Raw genomic sequence first — 18,645 nt, forward strand, 5'->3', positions numbered from 1 at the left:
GCTGGCAGCTCCCCTTATCCATGCATACACGCCCTTAAAGCATCCGGCCGCCCAATCACAAAACAAACCACCGACTGAAGTCAAAGCCTGCTGTTGACATAGACACAGTCCAGGGTTTTATAGCGCTATAAAGGTAGGGTAGGCCATTTTTAGCATTCTACCATCGCGAAGGTAATCAATAAATCAAGGGCTCTGATAAAACAAACAAATAGAGAGAAGAGAGGCGGTATCTGTGCCAGTGCTGAAATAAGCCCCTCCAATCGTTTAATTCGGCCTAAAGTAAATGATTGAACGCTTCCCTGTCTGTCTGTCTACCTGGCTGCCTGCGATAGCTGCCCCTGCACTCATTGCATTGCCTGGGGTCTTCCACAATCCTAGGCAGACCTGTTGCTAAACCTACTTGAAATAGCTAGTGTATTCTGGCTGGTTTCCCCAAACGGCCTACCCTAGCTTTAAGTGGTTTCTTCCCATTTAGGGTAAAACCAAAGTTAATCATCATAACATCAAAGTGATAGCGGCCCGTGGCTACATGGTGGCCAACAGGAGAACGAGGGCGAACAATGTCCAACTTGGACGACAACATGCTCGTCTTACGAGCCAACGACTGCAAAGCCAACGGTTTTGTGTGTCCTAGTCGGCAATCCATTATCCCATGTTTACCGGCCTGGACTCCACTGAGCACTGAAGCAAACTAGATGAAAACATCCCAGGTTTCCACCGCCTCTTCACGTTCAACATATTTTCCATTGTGTTCTTTTCATGAGTGGCTGAGAACAGTTCTGAACTGTTCTCTCCTGGGTCCTCACCGTTATTACGTAGGTTGCATAAAACAAACACAAGTTAAACGCAGGGTTATGGACTCATCAAGTGCAATTCAATGTGCACCCTTCAAGCGTTATTGAAGACTGTCAATGAACCCATCGAGTATGTGCGAGTATCAATCTAACCAATGTGGGTCGATCCTTGTCTTGTGTGCACTGTGGAGCCAAGACCATTTAGAGGAGGAGTGATTTAGTACTATTGCTCTTACCTGCTATGAAATACTCCCTAACTATCACTCTCTTTTAACAACCGTTCTCAGCACACTGAACAGGGGATGCTGTGGGCTCCTGGATCAGCGATGGTGAACTGGGAACGCTTGAGTTCTGCTTCCTGCAGGCCCACAAACCACAGAAGGTCTGCAACCACAGAAACATCCACCACCAAATACCACTCCCACGGCAAAGCTCCTCCTGCTGCACTTCAACAGAGAAGAGACGCCGAGGTGACTTCCTCATGATCCCCCCCCTCCCCCTCTCGGGGAGAGGGGGGGATCTTGTCAGTAGGATGGTTTCAATCATGTGCTCTAAAGTTCAACGGGAGAAGTTCAAGCTCACTATGTTAGTACTTCTTGACCCAGAAATCTAGAAGAACCGTGTTATTAGTCCCAATAAAATGGAAAGATAGCAGCAAGATGGGATTTTGGAATGTGAAACCCTCCTACCACCACACAGAGACGGACAGCATTCCTCTACATCAATGTTCATGAGAGGCTTCTGCTCTCTCACACACACACACACACACACACACACACACACACGTCCTGACATACGCAGACTGCTGATCAGCAGGCAGACTCCCAGAGTCTGATCCAGGCCGTGATGTAGACGTTGTGGTGCTGGAGACAGACAGCGGAGGAACAGATCCAGGCTGGCAGCCAGAGCAGCCTTGGCAGGCCCACCGAAAATAATTTAAGATGGCAGCTCTAAGCGGAGAGAATATTCTGGAAGATGTACATAATAGGTGCACTTATGTATGACCTCACTACAGGGAGTAAATTATATGACTTCACCACCCACCAAGAACACAATACACAGCATTAGGGTTTTCGTCTTTGAAATTACGATTTAGATTCAAATCTAGTCCTGTCAATCAAATATACGCCTTTTGGTTTATTAATTTACTTTATCTGTCGTTCCCTTATTGGCTCCTCCCAGTTTCAAAACCGGACATTAATCTGTTGCCATGGTAGTTCAGATGAGGAAGAGAGATAACCGTTTCACCATTACTGCGTGTGTGAATTATTAAAATGCAGTGGAGGCATGATGCAGCGGGCTGAATGCAGAGTAGAATACAAAACAAACCACCAGGAACGTGGGCCGCTGAGTAATTATTTTCCTTTGCAAGATCAGTGGCTTCACTGCCCATTAACAACGTTATTATAGGGCTCTGTATAACATCTACTGCTTGTCCTATGACTGCACAGAGACTTGGTAGTTGAGGGTTGATTTACTAGGTAAACGACATCCCATACCAAAAATTTTTTTAAGGAATATTCAAGCACATTCATGAATAGGGTTCAAAGAGTAAAGGGGAAAACTCAAGGCGTAGGACAGCCAATAATAACCACACTGATACCGTTAGGTGCTGTTGAAGAATCCCTTTGCAGTTTCAAAGTATTCAAAATCTCATCAAGGTTAATATGTGGTTGATTTGAAACCTTCTTTTAAATGGGCATACAACAATGGCATTTTATGAAGCATAAGATATTGAGCTGCCCTAAAGCATTTACCTGAATAATCATGTGGTAGAAGACATAACAGAATAGGTTGCTGGCTTATATATTTAATTGATTCATATAACAATACTTGTCTTACATAAATATTTTTTAATATTAACATCAACCATTCCACAAACAAACTGTACATCTGCTCTAAGTCAATGGAGATGTACATAAAACAAAAGAAAAGCATGCAGATGAAGTGGTGAATCTGCAGAAAGTAGGGACACTAATGTCTAAAGATAATTAGCACGCAGTGGAAATCATGGCAAGCCGTCCTTAACAGCATTCACCTCGTGGTCATACAACAGCTTATTTTCCATCCAAATAAAGAAAAACAAATATTTAATTGCACCTCAATAAAGACAAAGACTTTACAAAAAAGCAAAGACAGTCTTTCATAGTCATGTTCCCAGTGTCTAAGTAAAAAATAAACGCAATCTAGCACATCCTTTACAATTAGACTAAAGTGGCAGCTGTACAGAACAAATAAAGACAATGTTCCTGGGACTAAAAGCAGTATGTATATATTCTTACATTTTAAAAAATAATAATGTGCATTTAATTCAATGGAGGAAATTTATCCGGTCGAAAGTCAATGGTTGATACTACTGCGTGAGTGCGGGTTGGGAAGATTTGGGAATTTCCAACGCTGCATCTAACGGTGTCGTAGCGTGTCCACACCGGCAGGAGTCTCTAGCATTGGGATTCTGCAACACCCTCTTCCACTGGAGGACTCGTCTTCTGGCTGTAGTAGCCTTCCTCCTGGACCGGAACGCAGGGCAGTCAGCAAGACAGAAACGGGTGTTCAACAACACAACAAGGAAATACACAATTATGGCGAGAACCACCCCACCCCCCACCCCCCAGAACAACAACGCCGCCATGTACAATGTAGCGTGCGACATGGATCTGGCGGAGACGCCTCAGTAAGTTATTGATGGGATAAGGCCTGCAGTAACCCGATGTGGCGCGCTGGGGCCCGCTGGTGCCTACCGTTTCATCCAGGTCACCGCAAACCTTCTTCCTCATTGTGGTTCTCATCTGCCAGGCGGCGTACTCATCTCTGCCAAAGGAGAGATAACAGTGGCTCCCTTGTTACAACCGCCCATTTGGGGTTTTCTATTTACTTGGCTTAAAATACAATGTCCTGATGAACAACATAGACATATCTATCTAGCGTCATCGTCAAGTTTTCCACAAATACAGAGAGCGAGATTTAAAATGTTTTTGGATGCTGTTGGATCCAAAGTGTAGCCTGGAGTTATCTATAGATACTAGATTCAACCTTCGGTAAGACTTTGTTATCAGCTCATCCAAGCCTTATCCTAAGAGTTCAGATCTATCTATCCATCTATAAAGTATCATGTATGAAACAACAGTAATTCTGATAGCATCATGGCATAATTATTTTATAATAATCCCTGACTTTTTACTAAATTAATTCTACACAAGAAATATTTGTTAGGATTCTATGGGATTAATTACCCATAAAATAGATTTTATTACTAGAGCGACTACGGGAGAGCTTGGATTTATACGGCTAGTGCCTATAGGGGAGAGTGCCAGCTCAGAATTAGCTTGGCAGCCCCAGCAACTCATTAAAACCCTAGCTCCCCATCTACATCTGAGAGCAATAAGGAAAAAAAAAGAAAAGAAAGCCCAATGAAAAGGCAGAGAATTGGCCGAATGAATGTGTACTGACTCCTCGGTGACCTCTATGGGCGACCGGTAGGCCTTTGATTGGCGGCTGTTCTCCTTCTGGGGACAGCACATCCGGGCCATCAGGCCCAGCGTGACGAGCGCAGAGGGGAGGAGGACGAACACTAGGAGGACCCCCACATCAGAGAACCGCACGCTGGCCGCTGTCAGCAGGAGAGAGAGAGAGAGAGAGAGAGAGAGAGAGAGAGAGAGAGAGAGAGAGAGAGAGAGAGAGAGAGAGAGAGAGAGAGAGAGAGAGAGAGAGAGAGAGAGAGAGAGAGAGAGAGAGAGAGAGAGAGAGAGAGAGAGAGAGAGAGAGAGAGAGAGAGAGAGAGAGAGAGAGAGAGAGAGAGAGAGAGAGAGAGAGAGAGGAACACATTTGAAGAATGAGCCACACACTCTGAAAACAGTTGTTTAATGTCCAATACTTTCTCAGATGATCAGTTAAGTTGTACCCAATAGTGTGGAAGAAATTCAATTAATTTATTTTTGCTAATTCACTTATTTAATTATTTTATGTCTGGTGACTTTGGCATTTGCCATACTTTTACATTAATTAGAAAAGCTAATAGATAAAAATGTACCATAACAGTTATTTATCTGCACACACACACACACACACACACACACACACACACACACACACACACACACACACACACACACACACACACACACACACACACACACACACACACACACACACACACACACACACACACACACTACAGCTTCCTGTCTTTTGACAGTTCAATAACCCTCTGCTTTGGTGAATACAATGATATTCCAAACGAGGGGATTCTTTTCATCTTTTCATTTCTTTTGGACATAAAGCCATCGGCTTAAGCAGACCTAGTTCCTCAAAGGGCTTACTATTGGCCAAGAAATGTTTTGGACAGCCAAGACAAGCACACCAAATTGGTTAGATACCACCAGGTGTGAGTGTGATTAGCCATTACAAGCCATTTTGAAAATGTGCATTTTCTGACATCACAGGTGGGCGTGTCCACCTAGATGTGTGCTGGATAGATCTGGATAGATAGTCTAGCAGCCTACCCAGTGGACCGTAGCAAACACTGCTCATCTATCCGTCACACATCTAGGTGGACACGCCCTCTATAGCAGAGGGCACACAAGTCACACACACACACACACTCTCTTGCCTCAACAAGTGCAGCGCTGACGTTGGTCTTGAGGAATTTGCTCAACGAAAAAACAAACAAAAAAAATAACCCTGACTCTTTACACAAGCGGAGGTGAGCGATACTAGAGCCACAGGCCGGTCCTCCGCCCCCATCTGTACGCTGCGTCCCCGGGCTCCGGGCGCGCCGGTGTGTACCTCTGGGCGTGACACTGAGCACGGTGGGGGAGGTGGGGGAGGGCGTGTGTACCTCTGGGCGTGACGCTGAGCACGGTGGGGGAGGTGGGGGAGGGCGTGTGTACCTCTGGGCGTGACGGTGAGCACGGTGTGGGAGGTGGTCGAGCCGTGGACGTCGGGCGGGTTCCTCACGCCGCAGGTGAAGGTCCCGTTGTCGGCCAGGGTGGCGTTGAGCAGCATGACGGACGCCTCGCCACGCGCCGGGCTGCCCTGCCACCGGACGCGGCCCTGGAACTGGCCGGCGGCGGGGGGGAAGGCCTTGGACGAGAAGTGGAAGAACTGGAAGAGAGGAGGAGAACGAGGTTCATCACCGGGAGGAGCGGGAGGCGTGGCGAGAACGGGCTTACTGTAAAATAACTGAATAAAAAAAGAACCGGAGAATCTCTTTGGGTGATGTTGAAATGAACGTCTGTTTGCATGTGCTTCACCTCGACACCGAGGTGGAATGCTTTTGAGCAATAAATGCGGAATCCACCCAGAGAGTTCTCTCTGTGTACAGACCTGCTCGACACAAAGGTGAACCAAGGAACGCTCCAGGGTTACGCTGATTCTAACTGTAGTGTACTTGTCTCGTGAACTGCTCGCTGCAAGGACAAACTCAAAGTGTTTTCCCCCCGCCCCAAGTCATTGGTAAAATAATGGAAAGTAATGTAAAGCATGAAGTTGAACTGGACTGGTTCTTAGCGTAAGCAGTGCAATCACACACCACCAACATTTACCCCTACAGCACCCTCGGTGGCGGTACGTCCGATAACATCACAAACATTCTCATCGGCGTGATTTAAAATCAACATTTTCCTAAGGCAATTTCTTTGGTAGCCGAGAACAAAGTTGGCCCAATTACCCCGGCCTCCCACTGATAGGAGACGGGGCGGTCTGCTCCCTGGGCCTATCTGCAGAGTGGAGGCTCTCCTGAGCTCTTCAGGTAATGACCCCCAGACAACTGAAGCGCACACGCCTATTCTGACTGACACTATAGCGGGGGCCGCAAAAATATATTTCTGATTGGAGGCTTTTAATGCTTATTCATGGTCTTGGGCCGTGTGATATACGGCGATGGGACGGCCTCATAAAGCAGCCAGAACCTCCTAATGAAATTGAACGGCGGGCGGATCCAGACTTGAAATGAGAAAAGTGGAGCCCGGAGGCCTGACTTTGTCGCGGCGCCACGTCAAGAGAACGTTATTTATCGGGGTTTGAAAACGGCCCAGCGTCGCAAGGATGAAGGGAAAAGTCACGGGCTTTGGCCCAACCCCAGGAACCAATCCCGTCCACTCCACACCCTCAGTGGTGCCGCCTGCGTTGTGGGGTTGAGCCCCACTCCATCTGCTGATTATGGCTATGCTCGCTTTCTCTTTGTGCAAGGCACACTAACTTTGCCCTCCACACACACACACACACACACACACACACACACACACACACACGACTACATCTTGACGACTAAACCAACAGAAGTCCATGAGTGCAGCCGCAAGACATTAGCTATCACTTAACACTGAGTGCCCCTATAGGAAATGATGGCAGATGCTGTTGCCGCGACCACACTCCATGGATCCCCCCCCCACCCTCCATGCAAATGGAATTACATGCAACCACAGCGGACTGCCGGCCCGTTGGTCTAAATGGTTCTGGGCGCGCGTGGCGGTCCACCCCGGGCACTGATCAGTGAAACTGGACCCGCCCTCGCTGGCCGGACGGCAGGCTAAGTGAATGCCGAGATAGGTGGGGAGGTTTGTGCGTTTAGAAGGCAGGATCACTTAAGACCACCGTAACGCCGTAGTGGACTGGAAGCTGGGGGGGGGGGGGGGTGACCACATGGGGCTTCCAGAACATGTCTCCGGGGCACTCCAGTTCAATATTCTAAATGGGACTGTGGTTGCAGAGGTGAGGAGGAGGAAATGTGGACAGGGCCGAACTACCGGTCCACGGGGGGAACTCAATTGAGTGTGCTGATACACTGAGATTAATGTGAACACTGCTCTAGTTGATCTGAAAGGAACACAGTCGGGCTACACAAGGTGTGTATTTGTTTTATGTACGTTATGGGAGGGCTAGTAAAGGGTATGACGCGAGCAGCTAAAGGGTAAAATAAACGGTTTTTACAACAAAAAGACAAACCTTTATCACAACAATATATTTTCAAGGTTACGGACAGAAACGGTGCAACGGTTTCTTCATCTGCTGCCATGAATCAAATGGTTCCAACGTGCTTCTTCTCAAACATCTGGTTTCTGAGGCCCGGATAGAAACCAAAAGAGTTCTGATTTTCAACACTTCAGTTCTTCGCACTCCAAGAACCTAGAAACACAAACCTAAACATAGAATTGTGCTCTAGCATTATTCTATTTAATAGTCCATTCCTCTGCAGACGTGGATATATAAAAGGTTATTTAATAACATTGGATAGGATTCAGAGACTTCATATAATCTACCCCTCTAGGATAGCAACAGTTCATTGTGATCCATGCTGTGGTTCTCACCGTGAGCAGTGTCCAATCAGTGTCTCACTCTGACCCCTTGAACCATGGTCTGTGAGCCTCCACAGAACTGCCCAATTACCACAGCAGTGCAGGCCCACAATAAACATTAGTCACCGTGTTGTTTGTTGGGCCCTCTGATAGAACCAATCTCTGGAAATGCACACGACAGAGCAAATGGGAGGAAGCCCTCAGCAGTGGTGGGCAGTTGTACAATATTGCTATCAATCCCCTGTACTCATTATGGCCATTAAAAAGGCAAATATAGAATATAAAATAGGCAGTGAACTGTGAGATCGGAAAGGTTTACATTTCCAGCCCAAAAGTCACACACTTTGATTGGACGATATCAATCTTTTTTTCAACCCAGAAAAAAAAATAATAATAACATGTCCGCCCATCCACGGAGCACAGCAGCCAATCAGAGCAATACGTTGGATCATCATGAGAATCAACCTCCGCTGAGAACAGCACATTCTTCATATACAGTAGAAAACACGGATGCATAATGCATGTATTATATTTCTTCATTGTTCCCAGTATGAACAACGCAGAGGAACGCACGTCGTCAGGATATTACACGAATCAATCCCCCCCCCCCCGGGCTCCATCAGACAGACGCTCAGCATTAACATCCCGCTGTGGTATTGATCGCGGTCTGTGCGTGGAGCGGCCCCCTCACTCACCGACTGCGGGGCCCCCCCGCTGGGCGGCCGGTAGGACCAGTCCACCGACATGCGGCTGGTGGGCCTGCTGGTGGAGTCGAACTTGCAGACCAGCAGCACCGAGTCCCCCCTGGAGGCGTGGAGCTCAGGGGGGGAGGTCACCGTGATGGGGGTCACCGGGGAGGCAACTGGGGGGGGGGGGAAGAGAGAGAGAGAGAGAGAGAGAGAGAGAGAGAGAGAGACCTTAATTGTAAATACTGTGTTTAATTCGTAGTGTTGATCAGCAGAGAGGTACGGCTGATACGAAAGACGTGAATCAGAGGCAAAAAAAAATCCACTTTCCTTGACAGCGGTCATTATATGCTTAGCAACGGTCATTATCAAGGCCCATGCAAGTGACCGGAGCGTTCCACAGCATTGAGAAGAGCCGTGTAATAAGTATATACATATTTTGTGTTGTTTTTATATTTTGGCCTCTTTAATGTTCAATGTTGCTTTGGAAATGTACATTTTTGTTTCTCATGCCAATAAAGCTTTTTTGAATTGAATTTGAATTGAATTGACAAACAGAAAGGTAAGAGGGGGGACTAAGAGGAGGTAAGCCGAGCATGGCTACAGACTGCCAGTCTGTAGCCATTGTGCCATCTCCAGGCGTCAGCCACAAGCAGTTGTGGATTACGATTTGAAGATCTCGAAGTTGAATTAAACAGAAGCCGATGGAACATTCCTCCAGGGGTGGAAAGTAAACTTAATGTATGTTTCAGCGTCTGACTTGTTACAGCCTCTGTAGTGACCAAGCTCTCTGAGGGGGTGGGTGACACAAGAGGGCTCTTGTGTTTCTGGATTTCGATGTGCCAAGCCGTTAACACCCTTCCTGATGTGTGGGCACTCCAAGTGACACTAGCATCGCCTATATAACACTAAGTAGCCTACCCAAGTATTGTTGAGACTTGCAACTTGCTGATGGTTTCTTAAACAGGGACCAGTGTTATGTAAAACCTGAATAATATCCAAGAAGACCAGTCAAAATGAATGGCCTCACTATGAGGTAACAATAAACAATACAATTAAATGACTTATAGTTTGACAATAAGCAATCGGTGGTATGATGGTGAATATGGGGAATGCTTTTCTGACTCACACAATAGGGTGGATGGCCAATCTGAACAGTGTTGCACAACTAATTAATTCCCGCATGGCTATAAGTTATTCACACCACTCAGCACCATAACGTAGAAAGCACTGTCACCCAAAGTGTTTTATGAGCATTGCATAGTTATCCTTGCTTCAGTGGTAGTGCAATTCTCAGGTGTTCCCGGGAGATGTTTGCAGGGAGAGTGCAGTCATCCACAGTGCTGAAAACCGTGCAGCACAATCATTTCTGCATGGTGTAACATTTCTCCGCCACGGAGCCAGCGTACCGTGAGCATTGATTCCGTTCCAGGTGAACTCAAGCCCCCATGATCCCGTTGTCATGAAAGGCCAGAGCAGGTCTAGGCTGCTACCAGAGGGGGCCTTTATACCCTGGTAATTCTCCCTCGGTTTCACATCACAGGTATGTGGAGGCCTTGGATTACAAAAAAAACCCTTTCTTATAAGGCGAGTCATCGAGATTTTGGCGAGTCTTAACAAAGCATGGGGAGGAGAGGGGCTGAAGAATGGCTTGTGGTCAACATAGTGGCCCTCTAGTCATTGAAGCAGGCAGCAACCACGCAGGAATAAGGAAGATCTTTTAGGAAGTTCTTTTAATAATATATATAAACACATTCTTCTTTCCACTGTTAACTCTGCAAGTATTTATATATTCTAAAATTGACAAAAACAACAACAACTGAACAAAATATAGAATACTTTTCACCTGAATCTTTTCCTGGACCAATGGGACACACTTCCACGTTCAATCCAAGTCTGCATGTTTCTCAACCAGATTGCCCTTAAACTCGCTAGGTTTAGGTTAGGTGTTTATATCTATTTAATTTTCAGGAAATGTATTGATTCACTTTTAATGTTGCGTTTATAGTAGTGAGGCCTGTTTGTAAAGCCTCCCGCGGCCCGGCTCGCCTCAGACAGAGTAGGGAGCAGCTCCACACGCGTCTCAAGTTTGGCAAAAAAAAAGCAGCAGCATTTTAAATATATGCTGGTGAGATACAAACTTTATTAGGTTACAAGAGAAATATCCAGGAATACATAGGAACACAAACAGACTAATCAATAAAATATCATCCTTGACAGGCAAAGCAATGAACTGAATACATGCTTTCCCAGTGTTACAATATGTCCTGATGACAACCAAAACCACTTTGAAAACTGACGCGAACTCACCAAAACAAACGAGCAGCCACCACAGCGTGTGGACGGCCAGGTCCCCAGCCCCGATCCTCTGGCGGGTCCGAGTCCAAGGCATTTCACTTACTACTCGATACCACTCAAATGTTAAAGTTATATTGGCAGATCTAACTCAACTCCAGCTCAAATCTCGTCCATTATTCCGTGTATCTAACAACCAGCACGGTGTGGTGGACTTCAGTCCTGCGCTGCCATTCCGGCGTGATCGTGTTCCTGCCAAACAGGTGGATCAGGATATGAGTGATCCACCGGGAGCAGCGGATACGTGAGACTATAGTCCCTGCCCTCGACTGGGATTTAGTTTAATGTTGAGGTGTTTTTTTGTGTGTGTTCCGTCCAATTCTGGTGTCTATATGGTTTGTAACATAAATAGGGGCCCAAGTAGATAAACACATTCGTTTGAGTTATATAGACACAGTCGGCAAGCAAGGAAACGTCACTTCCGGTCAGGGCCGTGGGGGAAAACAAACCATTTTCCCCATACACACTCATGCAAAAAGGCGGTATTTTAAACCTTTGTCAAACGCTTGTCCGCTGTCATTTCTTGGTTTGAATCACTTGTATATGCTGTCAAAGGGCTATATATTAAAAAAATTATCATGATCGGGTCGATTGTTGTCCGTATATTTTTTTAAAAGTGGATCTTTCACAGTTGGTCTTCCCCCACAGCGTTGAGTCTAGGTGGGTGTTCCCTTGGTCGCCGGCTGTAGACACTCGGAGAGACAATGCCGAAGAGTTGTTGTTTACCATTTTGCACCGCAAATAAATTTAAAAATCACAACCTGAGCTTTTATATCTTGCCAAACCGTGTGACGGAGAATTTTAGATTCACATCTAAAAAGAAATGATTGAAAAGGTGGTTTTGACAAATACACAGATGCTGAAGACATCAGCAGGCTTTAATTTTTTTCTGATATTAATCCATATCAATTAATCATGCACACACATACACACACACACACACACACACACACACACACACACACACATACCCCGCCATACAGTCGCAGTGGGCAGCCAGGACAGTACCATCCTGCTGTACAGCGACCCATGTCCGATGCGGCTTATCAGTCACTCGCCAGGATGGCTTCACGTCACATCGAAACAGGAAGGTGTTCGATCCAATTTTATGATGGAGCACAACCCCGACAAAGCCACTTGTAAAAAAATTATGAGCCTCCAGAGATCTGTAGTTTTTCAGATTGCTGTGTGTGTAAATCCCTGCGTGACATAGCATAGCATCAGTGGTGATGATGATGATGACACGGCCGGCATTAAGTGTCAGGTATTAGGTACAGAAATGTAAAATTTGATTCATCATTAAGTGTCAGTTACTGAGATTATGTTAAGTTTAATTCATCATATTGTCAGTAAAAGTGATATACTCCCTTACCAGGTGACTCGATCAGAAAACAAAAGATGTCGGGGAATGACACTTCAGGCCATTGTGTAGGATCATTTATCCATTCTTTCAAAGCGTAAGGACAGCAATCGACCCCGATTATATCAAGTTTTTTAAGATAAAGCTCTTTGTCAGCACATACAAGTGACTGAAAGTAAGACATGACAGCAAGAGACAAACACTTGCCGCGTTTTTACGATATAGATATAGATTTGTTGTCTCTCCGAGTGTCTACAGCCGGCGACCAAGGGAACACCCACCTAGACTCAACGCTGTGGGGGAAGACCAACTGTGAAAGATCCACTTTAAAAAAAATATACGGACAACAATCGACCCGATCATGATAATTTTTTTAATATATAGCCCTTTGACAGCATATACAAGTGATTCAAACCAAGAAATGACAGCGGACAAGCGTTTGACAAAGGTTTAAAATACCGCCTTTTTGCATGAGTGTGTATGGGGAAAATGGTTTGTTTTCCCCCACGGCCCTGACCGGAAGTGACGTTTCCTTGCTTGCCGACTGTGTCTATAAGAATAGTAGAGTGCAGTACTGTCGCGTTACCTGTGTGAACAGGTTAGTGGTTAGGAGAATGCAGATATCGCGATAGGTGAAGCGTGGTCCAGCGCTCCGGTCGAGCGTCTATGTCCGGCGGGAGCCATGGGATATAAACTTGACCTTTCACCAAAATGGTAAATTGTTAATAATAATTGTGCATATTTTAAACTTTTCGACCTCCTGTATTGACGCGTGACTTCACGCTCCATACAGGACGTCGAAAGGTTTAAAATGTTTTTTTTGAAAATATGCAAAACATAAAGGGACGCCTCTTTTTGTTGAGTAACCCACACTAGCGTCACAGGGTTGGACTACTATTGTTACCTTATCGGCCAATCCCTTGGATTATAAAACGATGGGTCATTCCCGTGGATTTGCTTGCTGTAATGGCTTATCCTACTACCCACACTATAGTCCCTTATTATACATCTGCGGTCCCCCTGCGCTCCCGTCATCAGCCTTGTAATTATCCCTAATGGGGGATATAAATAAACACTTTGTGCAAAATGTGTGTCTATTAGACCTACTGGCTATTTGTTCTTGTATGTATTGTGTATGTATTGTGCTGTTACACGCCAGACAACACACGATTATAGGTATACTGGTCATTAATATATTAATATATCTTCTTTATAGGCGACATTGCATTGACGTTGCAATTATTCGTATTTGGGTCTAATTTACTTAGGGCTATTCAATTAGAGTTTATGTGGGTCAAAAGAAGAGCATTTCTTAACCAATTGCACACTCTGCACCGTATCCCTTATTTAAAACACGGAGGACTGATTGAGTGGCGGTCCAGGAGTGATACGGCTGCAGACCACCACAAAGGGCCCATTGTGTCGGGGGGCTCCCTCTGCTCATATCCAATAAGGGGCAGAGCATGCAGCCGTGGTCAGGTGATAATGGACACCAGAAAAGGCCTACGCCTTAAGGAATGACCTCTCGGCCCAAGCCTGTACGCTGCGCTGCCCAGCGGAGCCTCGCAGAGAGCAGTGAATTGTGAAAGTGTAGAAAAGAACGCCCTTGTGTGGTGGGGTGAAGGCTACATTCACAGGCACAGGGTTGTTGTGCGTGAGTCTGGCGGTGGTGGACACCTTTCTGTATCCATCAGGAGGTCGGTTCCCCTGAGCGAGAGACGGGAGGGCAGCGCTTGCGTCGTGATATCCGGGCCTTTGTGGAAACGGCAGAGCTCTGTCACCACCTATTGTGGAACGCCTGAGTGGTGGCTGGCCTTGCACCCGGGTGCGTTCACAAGCGCTGCGTTGCCCTGTGTGAGCACAGGAGCGCTCTCTGTTGGGCTACAGTAGTGTGTGTTTCTGGGCCCCTCCCCCCACCACAGCCACCCCCCCGGGCTCCGAGGCGGCCCGGATCAAGAGGAGCAGGCCTCTGTCGTCGACACAGCCTCTCTTTAGCATAATGCAGCCCATAATGGTCGGAGCCATTATCCCACAGCGCCCCGAACAACAGATTGTCCCACACATTTCATCAGCTTACACTGTGTGTGTGTGTGTGTGTGCGTGTGCGTGTGTGTGCGCGTGTGTGTGCGCGTGTGTGTGGGGAAAAGATAAAACAACAATAATTCTTTTTTTAATACTGGGACCATTGTGCTTTTGCAGGAGCCTTGTGGGAAGGTGATGATAGCAGGGAGATATGGTTGAATGGTTTATACTGGACGTGAAGAGAGAAGGGAAACAGGAGTCCGACAGTATAGTTACAGTGCATTATAGTCTGCATGCTTCATGTAACAGCATGCAGATGGAGGATTGTGTGTCGGTGATGACTGTTCCAGGAAACCAACCTACCTTCACATGGAATGCAGACAGATACTAAGTTGGCAAGACTTTCAAAAGAAAAGGCTGACTAATACACCACGATATCTTTTTCAGTTTTGTAAGGATAAGCTGCATCATTATTCTTTCCGTTTCCCCAAACACAACCTCTGCGTTAGACTTGTTTCGTAGCCTAACCCTTTTCTCCAAAACAGTGACTCACCGAGGCCTGTTTCTTTTTATTTGCATTGCCCATGAGTTAAAAACAAAAACAAAGTTCCCACTAGGGGGCGTGACCTTCGCAGAAGAGTCCTTCTGACAGAGAAAACACAGACTTTCACTTTAGGAAAACATTTTATCATAGCTTAAATAAAAGCTTCCCTCTGTGCGGGACCGGGGCCCCGCTCTGTGTCCCCGGGTGACGAGCGTTGGGAGATATCAGCGTATCACCACGCCCTCACCACGCCCTGAGCTTATGAACAGGAACCGTGGCGCCAGCGAGGTGATTATTATGTGCGGTCACGAGTGTTACTTTATCCACTTATGTCAAATATGCTTCCTCCATCTCCACCACCACAGCGAACGTCTACCTGAGATGAATGGTCTCCTTGACTTTCAACTCTTTTATCTCCCTGCTAATGGCGTTAGGCGTCCCTGCTTTAATCCAGGGCCTTTAATTGAAACACACAAACACACAGAGGCACTCGCATATCTGCACACACGCGCTCTGTGTCGGTCAGTTACCAATGCTGTACCAGAGAAATATACTTTGATCAATGCCACAAATTTGTGCATGCATCAAAACACTCTGACAGACACACACACACACACACACACACACACACGCGCACACACACACACACACACACACACACACACACACACACACACACACACACCACACACATACACAAAATCACAAGCATATCCAATAACAGGTGCTAACATATTCATACCCATGCTTTCATCTGCCAAATAAGCACACATTGATAGAAGTCAGAGTAGCATGCATCAGCATATTTCCCCTCACAAACAGCAATAAACAATAGCGTCAACCATTTGCTGTGGAAACCCATTGCAGGAAAACAGCTGAGGGTAGACGGGACGCCCATGGAAGCATTCAATGAAATGCATGACCAGCTACTATAATGGGGTTCATCATAAATACTCCAGAACAAGATTGAGTCTTTTACATAATAGATGAAGCCTATCAAATCATGTCATGCAAATGAAGGTCTTCTTGTTTTATGGACCAAGTGGGATCCGTGTAAATATCTGTGGATGGAAGAGTGGGAGAGTGTAGAACCTGAAGTCAGGATTCGAGAAAAACAGTTTTATTAGTTTAGAAAACATCTTTATTAAATCTTTATCAATATATATCTAACATTTTTTTTAAATTGAAAACAGTTACACATTTTTTAAAACAATAACAGGTTTAAAATACTGCTGGCATAAGCTAAAATAGAATACAAAATCTGCAACACGTTTTACAAAGACGTTTTACGAAAAGTAGAAAATGATGCACATCTCGCTTTCAGTTCACAATGTGTTATGTGTTCTAGGGTTGCTTAAAAAAAGGGTTTCAAGGACATTCTTTTGCAATTACCCGAGGTTTTCAGATCCCACTCCGTGTCTTACGTCTGGCCTGCCACACACACACACACACACACACACACACACACACACACACACACACACTGGTGCACACGCACACAGCTCTCCTGCCGTGTGCATGAAGCTAACTCACAGCTTGACTCCTCTACTCCTCAGGACTCCGCTAGGCCACAGTAGTTTTCCCGCATGCAACCAAATGAAGATATAATGACCGTATCGTATTTGCACAAGCAAAACTTATTGAAGTGCTTCAACACCATGCTACCACATTCACGCTAGCAGCCGTTAGCTCTTTGACGACGGTCTCATTCACGCTGGCTGGGGGTTCTTAAATCCATCAAGTCCAAGCACAAATTCAATCCGGTACAGGGAAAATAGGGCACACGGGTTGGATAAGAAAGGTCAGGGACAGAGTGGGCTGTCAGCGGACCAACCACTGGAATGACAGCCGCAGCTGCCTCTGGGTTTCAGAGGGCTCATCATCCAATCACAGCTCTGAGGGTCTCCCCAGGCCCTCGTGGAGGGCTGGCTATGTGAGACTAAGGGCTAGATAATGTAAAGCCTTATGATCTCTGTGGTGTAATAAATAACAACAAAAATAACAACTTTTAGTACAGCCTTATTGCTGAAAGCAAATGATCACCACATGAAGGGCTTATCGTTATGGGGCCTTGCGGTCTCCCTGGTCATCAAATCGCCTTCCTTCATCAGGGTTGATGACCCCCACGTCACATTTCAGAAAACACCAGAGACTTTCAGACGCGCCTGGGCCTTCCCCATTCCACCCTCTGTCTGCGGGCGCGTCTTTGTGTCTGACTCCGCCCCCTCCCTCAGTCAGAGTCCCCGCCCAGCTCCTCGTCGGAGCTCCTCTCGTCCTCCTCCGAGGAGCTGGGATCGTTGGAGCTCGCTGTGGAGATCATGCCGTCTGAACTGTCCATCTCGAAAGACGACTGGGACACGTACAGGTGGACCGCCCTTGATGGGTGGCTGGCACATGCACACGCACACACACACACACACACACAAAGACACACACACAGGGCACAGTGTGCGCCGCACACACACACACACACACACACAGGCAGGGAAACAGGCACACACACACACACACACACACACACACACACACACACTCCCACACATGAGGAGGGACATACATAACACACAGGCATACATAGGCACACACACACACACACACACACACACACACACACTCCCACGCACACATCCATGACATATGCACACACAGGATTGCAAACATGCACATGAACAGACACACAAAGGAAAGGGGTAAGGGCAACGTGCACAACTCACAAGGACAAGAATATGCATCCATGACAAGCACATGAATAATACATGCACAATCATGTCAGCACAGCACACGTTGCAAAGGGGATATACGAACACACACACACACACACACACACACACACACACACACACACACACACACACACACACACACACACACACACACACACACACACACACACACACCAGCAAGGGAAGTCAGTTAGATTCACAGACGGCACAAACAAAAGTTCCCCTTAGTTTTCCCTAAGAAAAAGTCTAAGAATTAAACTTTAACAAAACCTTGTAACCTCAACATTTGTGATCAATGTAAGGTGTGGAGAAATAATCCTATAGAGACGCTAGGCAATGAAGTCGGAGCCAGTTTACTCTCTACATGTTGGATGTTACACTATACATTGAACATGTTGTATGTTATGCTGCACATTGGACATGTTGTATGTTATGGTGCACATTGGACATGTTGTATGTTATGGTGCACATTGGACATGTTGGATGTTATGCTGTACATTGGACATGTTGTATGTTATGGTGCACATTGGACATGTTGTATGTTATGGTGCACATTGGACATGTTGTATGTTATGGTGCACATTGGACATGTTGGATGTTATGCTGCACATTGGACATGTTGGATGTTATGCTGCACATCGGAGACCACCAGCAGAGAGATCTGAAAACCCAGTAGAGAACAAAAGAGTCCCACGTACCCAGAAACAAACAAACACATTGTCCTTGACAGAGCAATACCTTCTCTAAACACACACACTACTCAGTTGTCTTTTATAGACGGTGGCGTGCAGCCTGACATACTAAAGACTTGTTTTTAGAATACAGTCCGAAAAAAGACTATGGATTTAGCATTGATCAACTGAAAT

At 46.1% G+C, this 18,645-nt stretch overlaps 2 protein-coding genes across 2 annotated transcripts in view; both read right to left on the minus strand.

Moving 5' to 3' along the window:
- Window positions 1-2,594: 2,594 nt before the first annotated feature.
- On the minus strand, window positions 2,595-11,339 carry mpzl3 (myelin protein zero-like 3). Its single transcript, XM_084467085.1, has 6 exons — window positions 11,086-11,339; window positions 8,785-8,951; window positions 5,684-5,897; window positions 4,245-4,404; window positions 3,536-3,605; window positions 2,595-3,304 (listed from the first exon to the last, which is right to left on the minus strand). The coding sequence occupies exons 1-6, from the start codon at window positions 11,165-11,167 to the stop codon at window positions 3,236-3,238; spliced, it is 762 nt and encodes a 253-aa protein (XP_084323211.1). The 5' UTR covers window positions 11,168-11,339; the 3' UTR covers window positions 2,595-3,235.
- A 5,947-nt stretch (window positions 11,340-17,286) lies between these two features.
- LOC311342375 (myelin protein zero-like protein 2) overlaps window positions 17,287-18,645 on the minus strand; it is a gene marked incomplete at its 3' end in the record, with an annotated part of 21,322 nt that continues 19,963 nt past the window's right edge. The window contains exon 4 of the mRNA XM_084467217.1: window positions 17,287-17,406. Within this exon, the coding sequence (XP_084323343.1) occupies window positions 17,287-17,406 (120 nt within the window). The remainder of the gene's footprint in view (window positions 17,407-18,645) is intronic.

This window comes from Micromesistius poutassou (genome assembly GCF_964030765.1).
Source record: "Micromesistius poutassou genome assembly, chromosome: 4".
Taxonomy (NCBI): domain Eukaryota; kingdom Metazoa; phylum Chordata; class Actinopteri; order Gadiformes; family Gadidae; genus Micromesistius; species Micromesistius poutassou.

What these genes read in the sequence shown, in the direction of transcription:
- mpzl3 (XM_084467085.1), bottom strand. Translation starts at nt 11,167, where the DNA reads ATGCCTTGGACTCGGACCCGCCAGAGGATCGGGGCTGGGGACCTGGCC. An exon ending in CCCATAGAGGTCACCGAGGA is followed by an intron (nt 3,606 to 4,244) that starts GTCAGTACACAT and finishes CTCCTTTGGCAG; the next exon opens with AGATGAGTACGCCGCCTGGC. An exon ending in GCGGTGACCTGGATGAAACG is followed by an intron (nt 3,305 to 3,535) that starts GTAGGCACCAGC and finishes GTTCCGGTCCAG; the next exon opens with GAGGAAGGCTACTACAGCCA.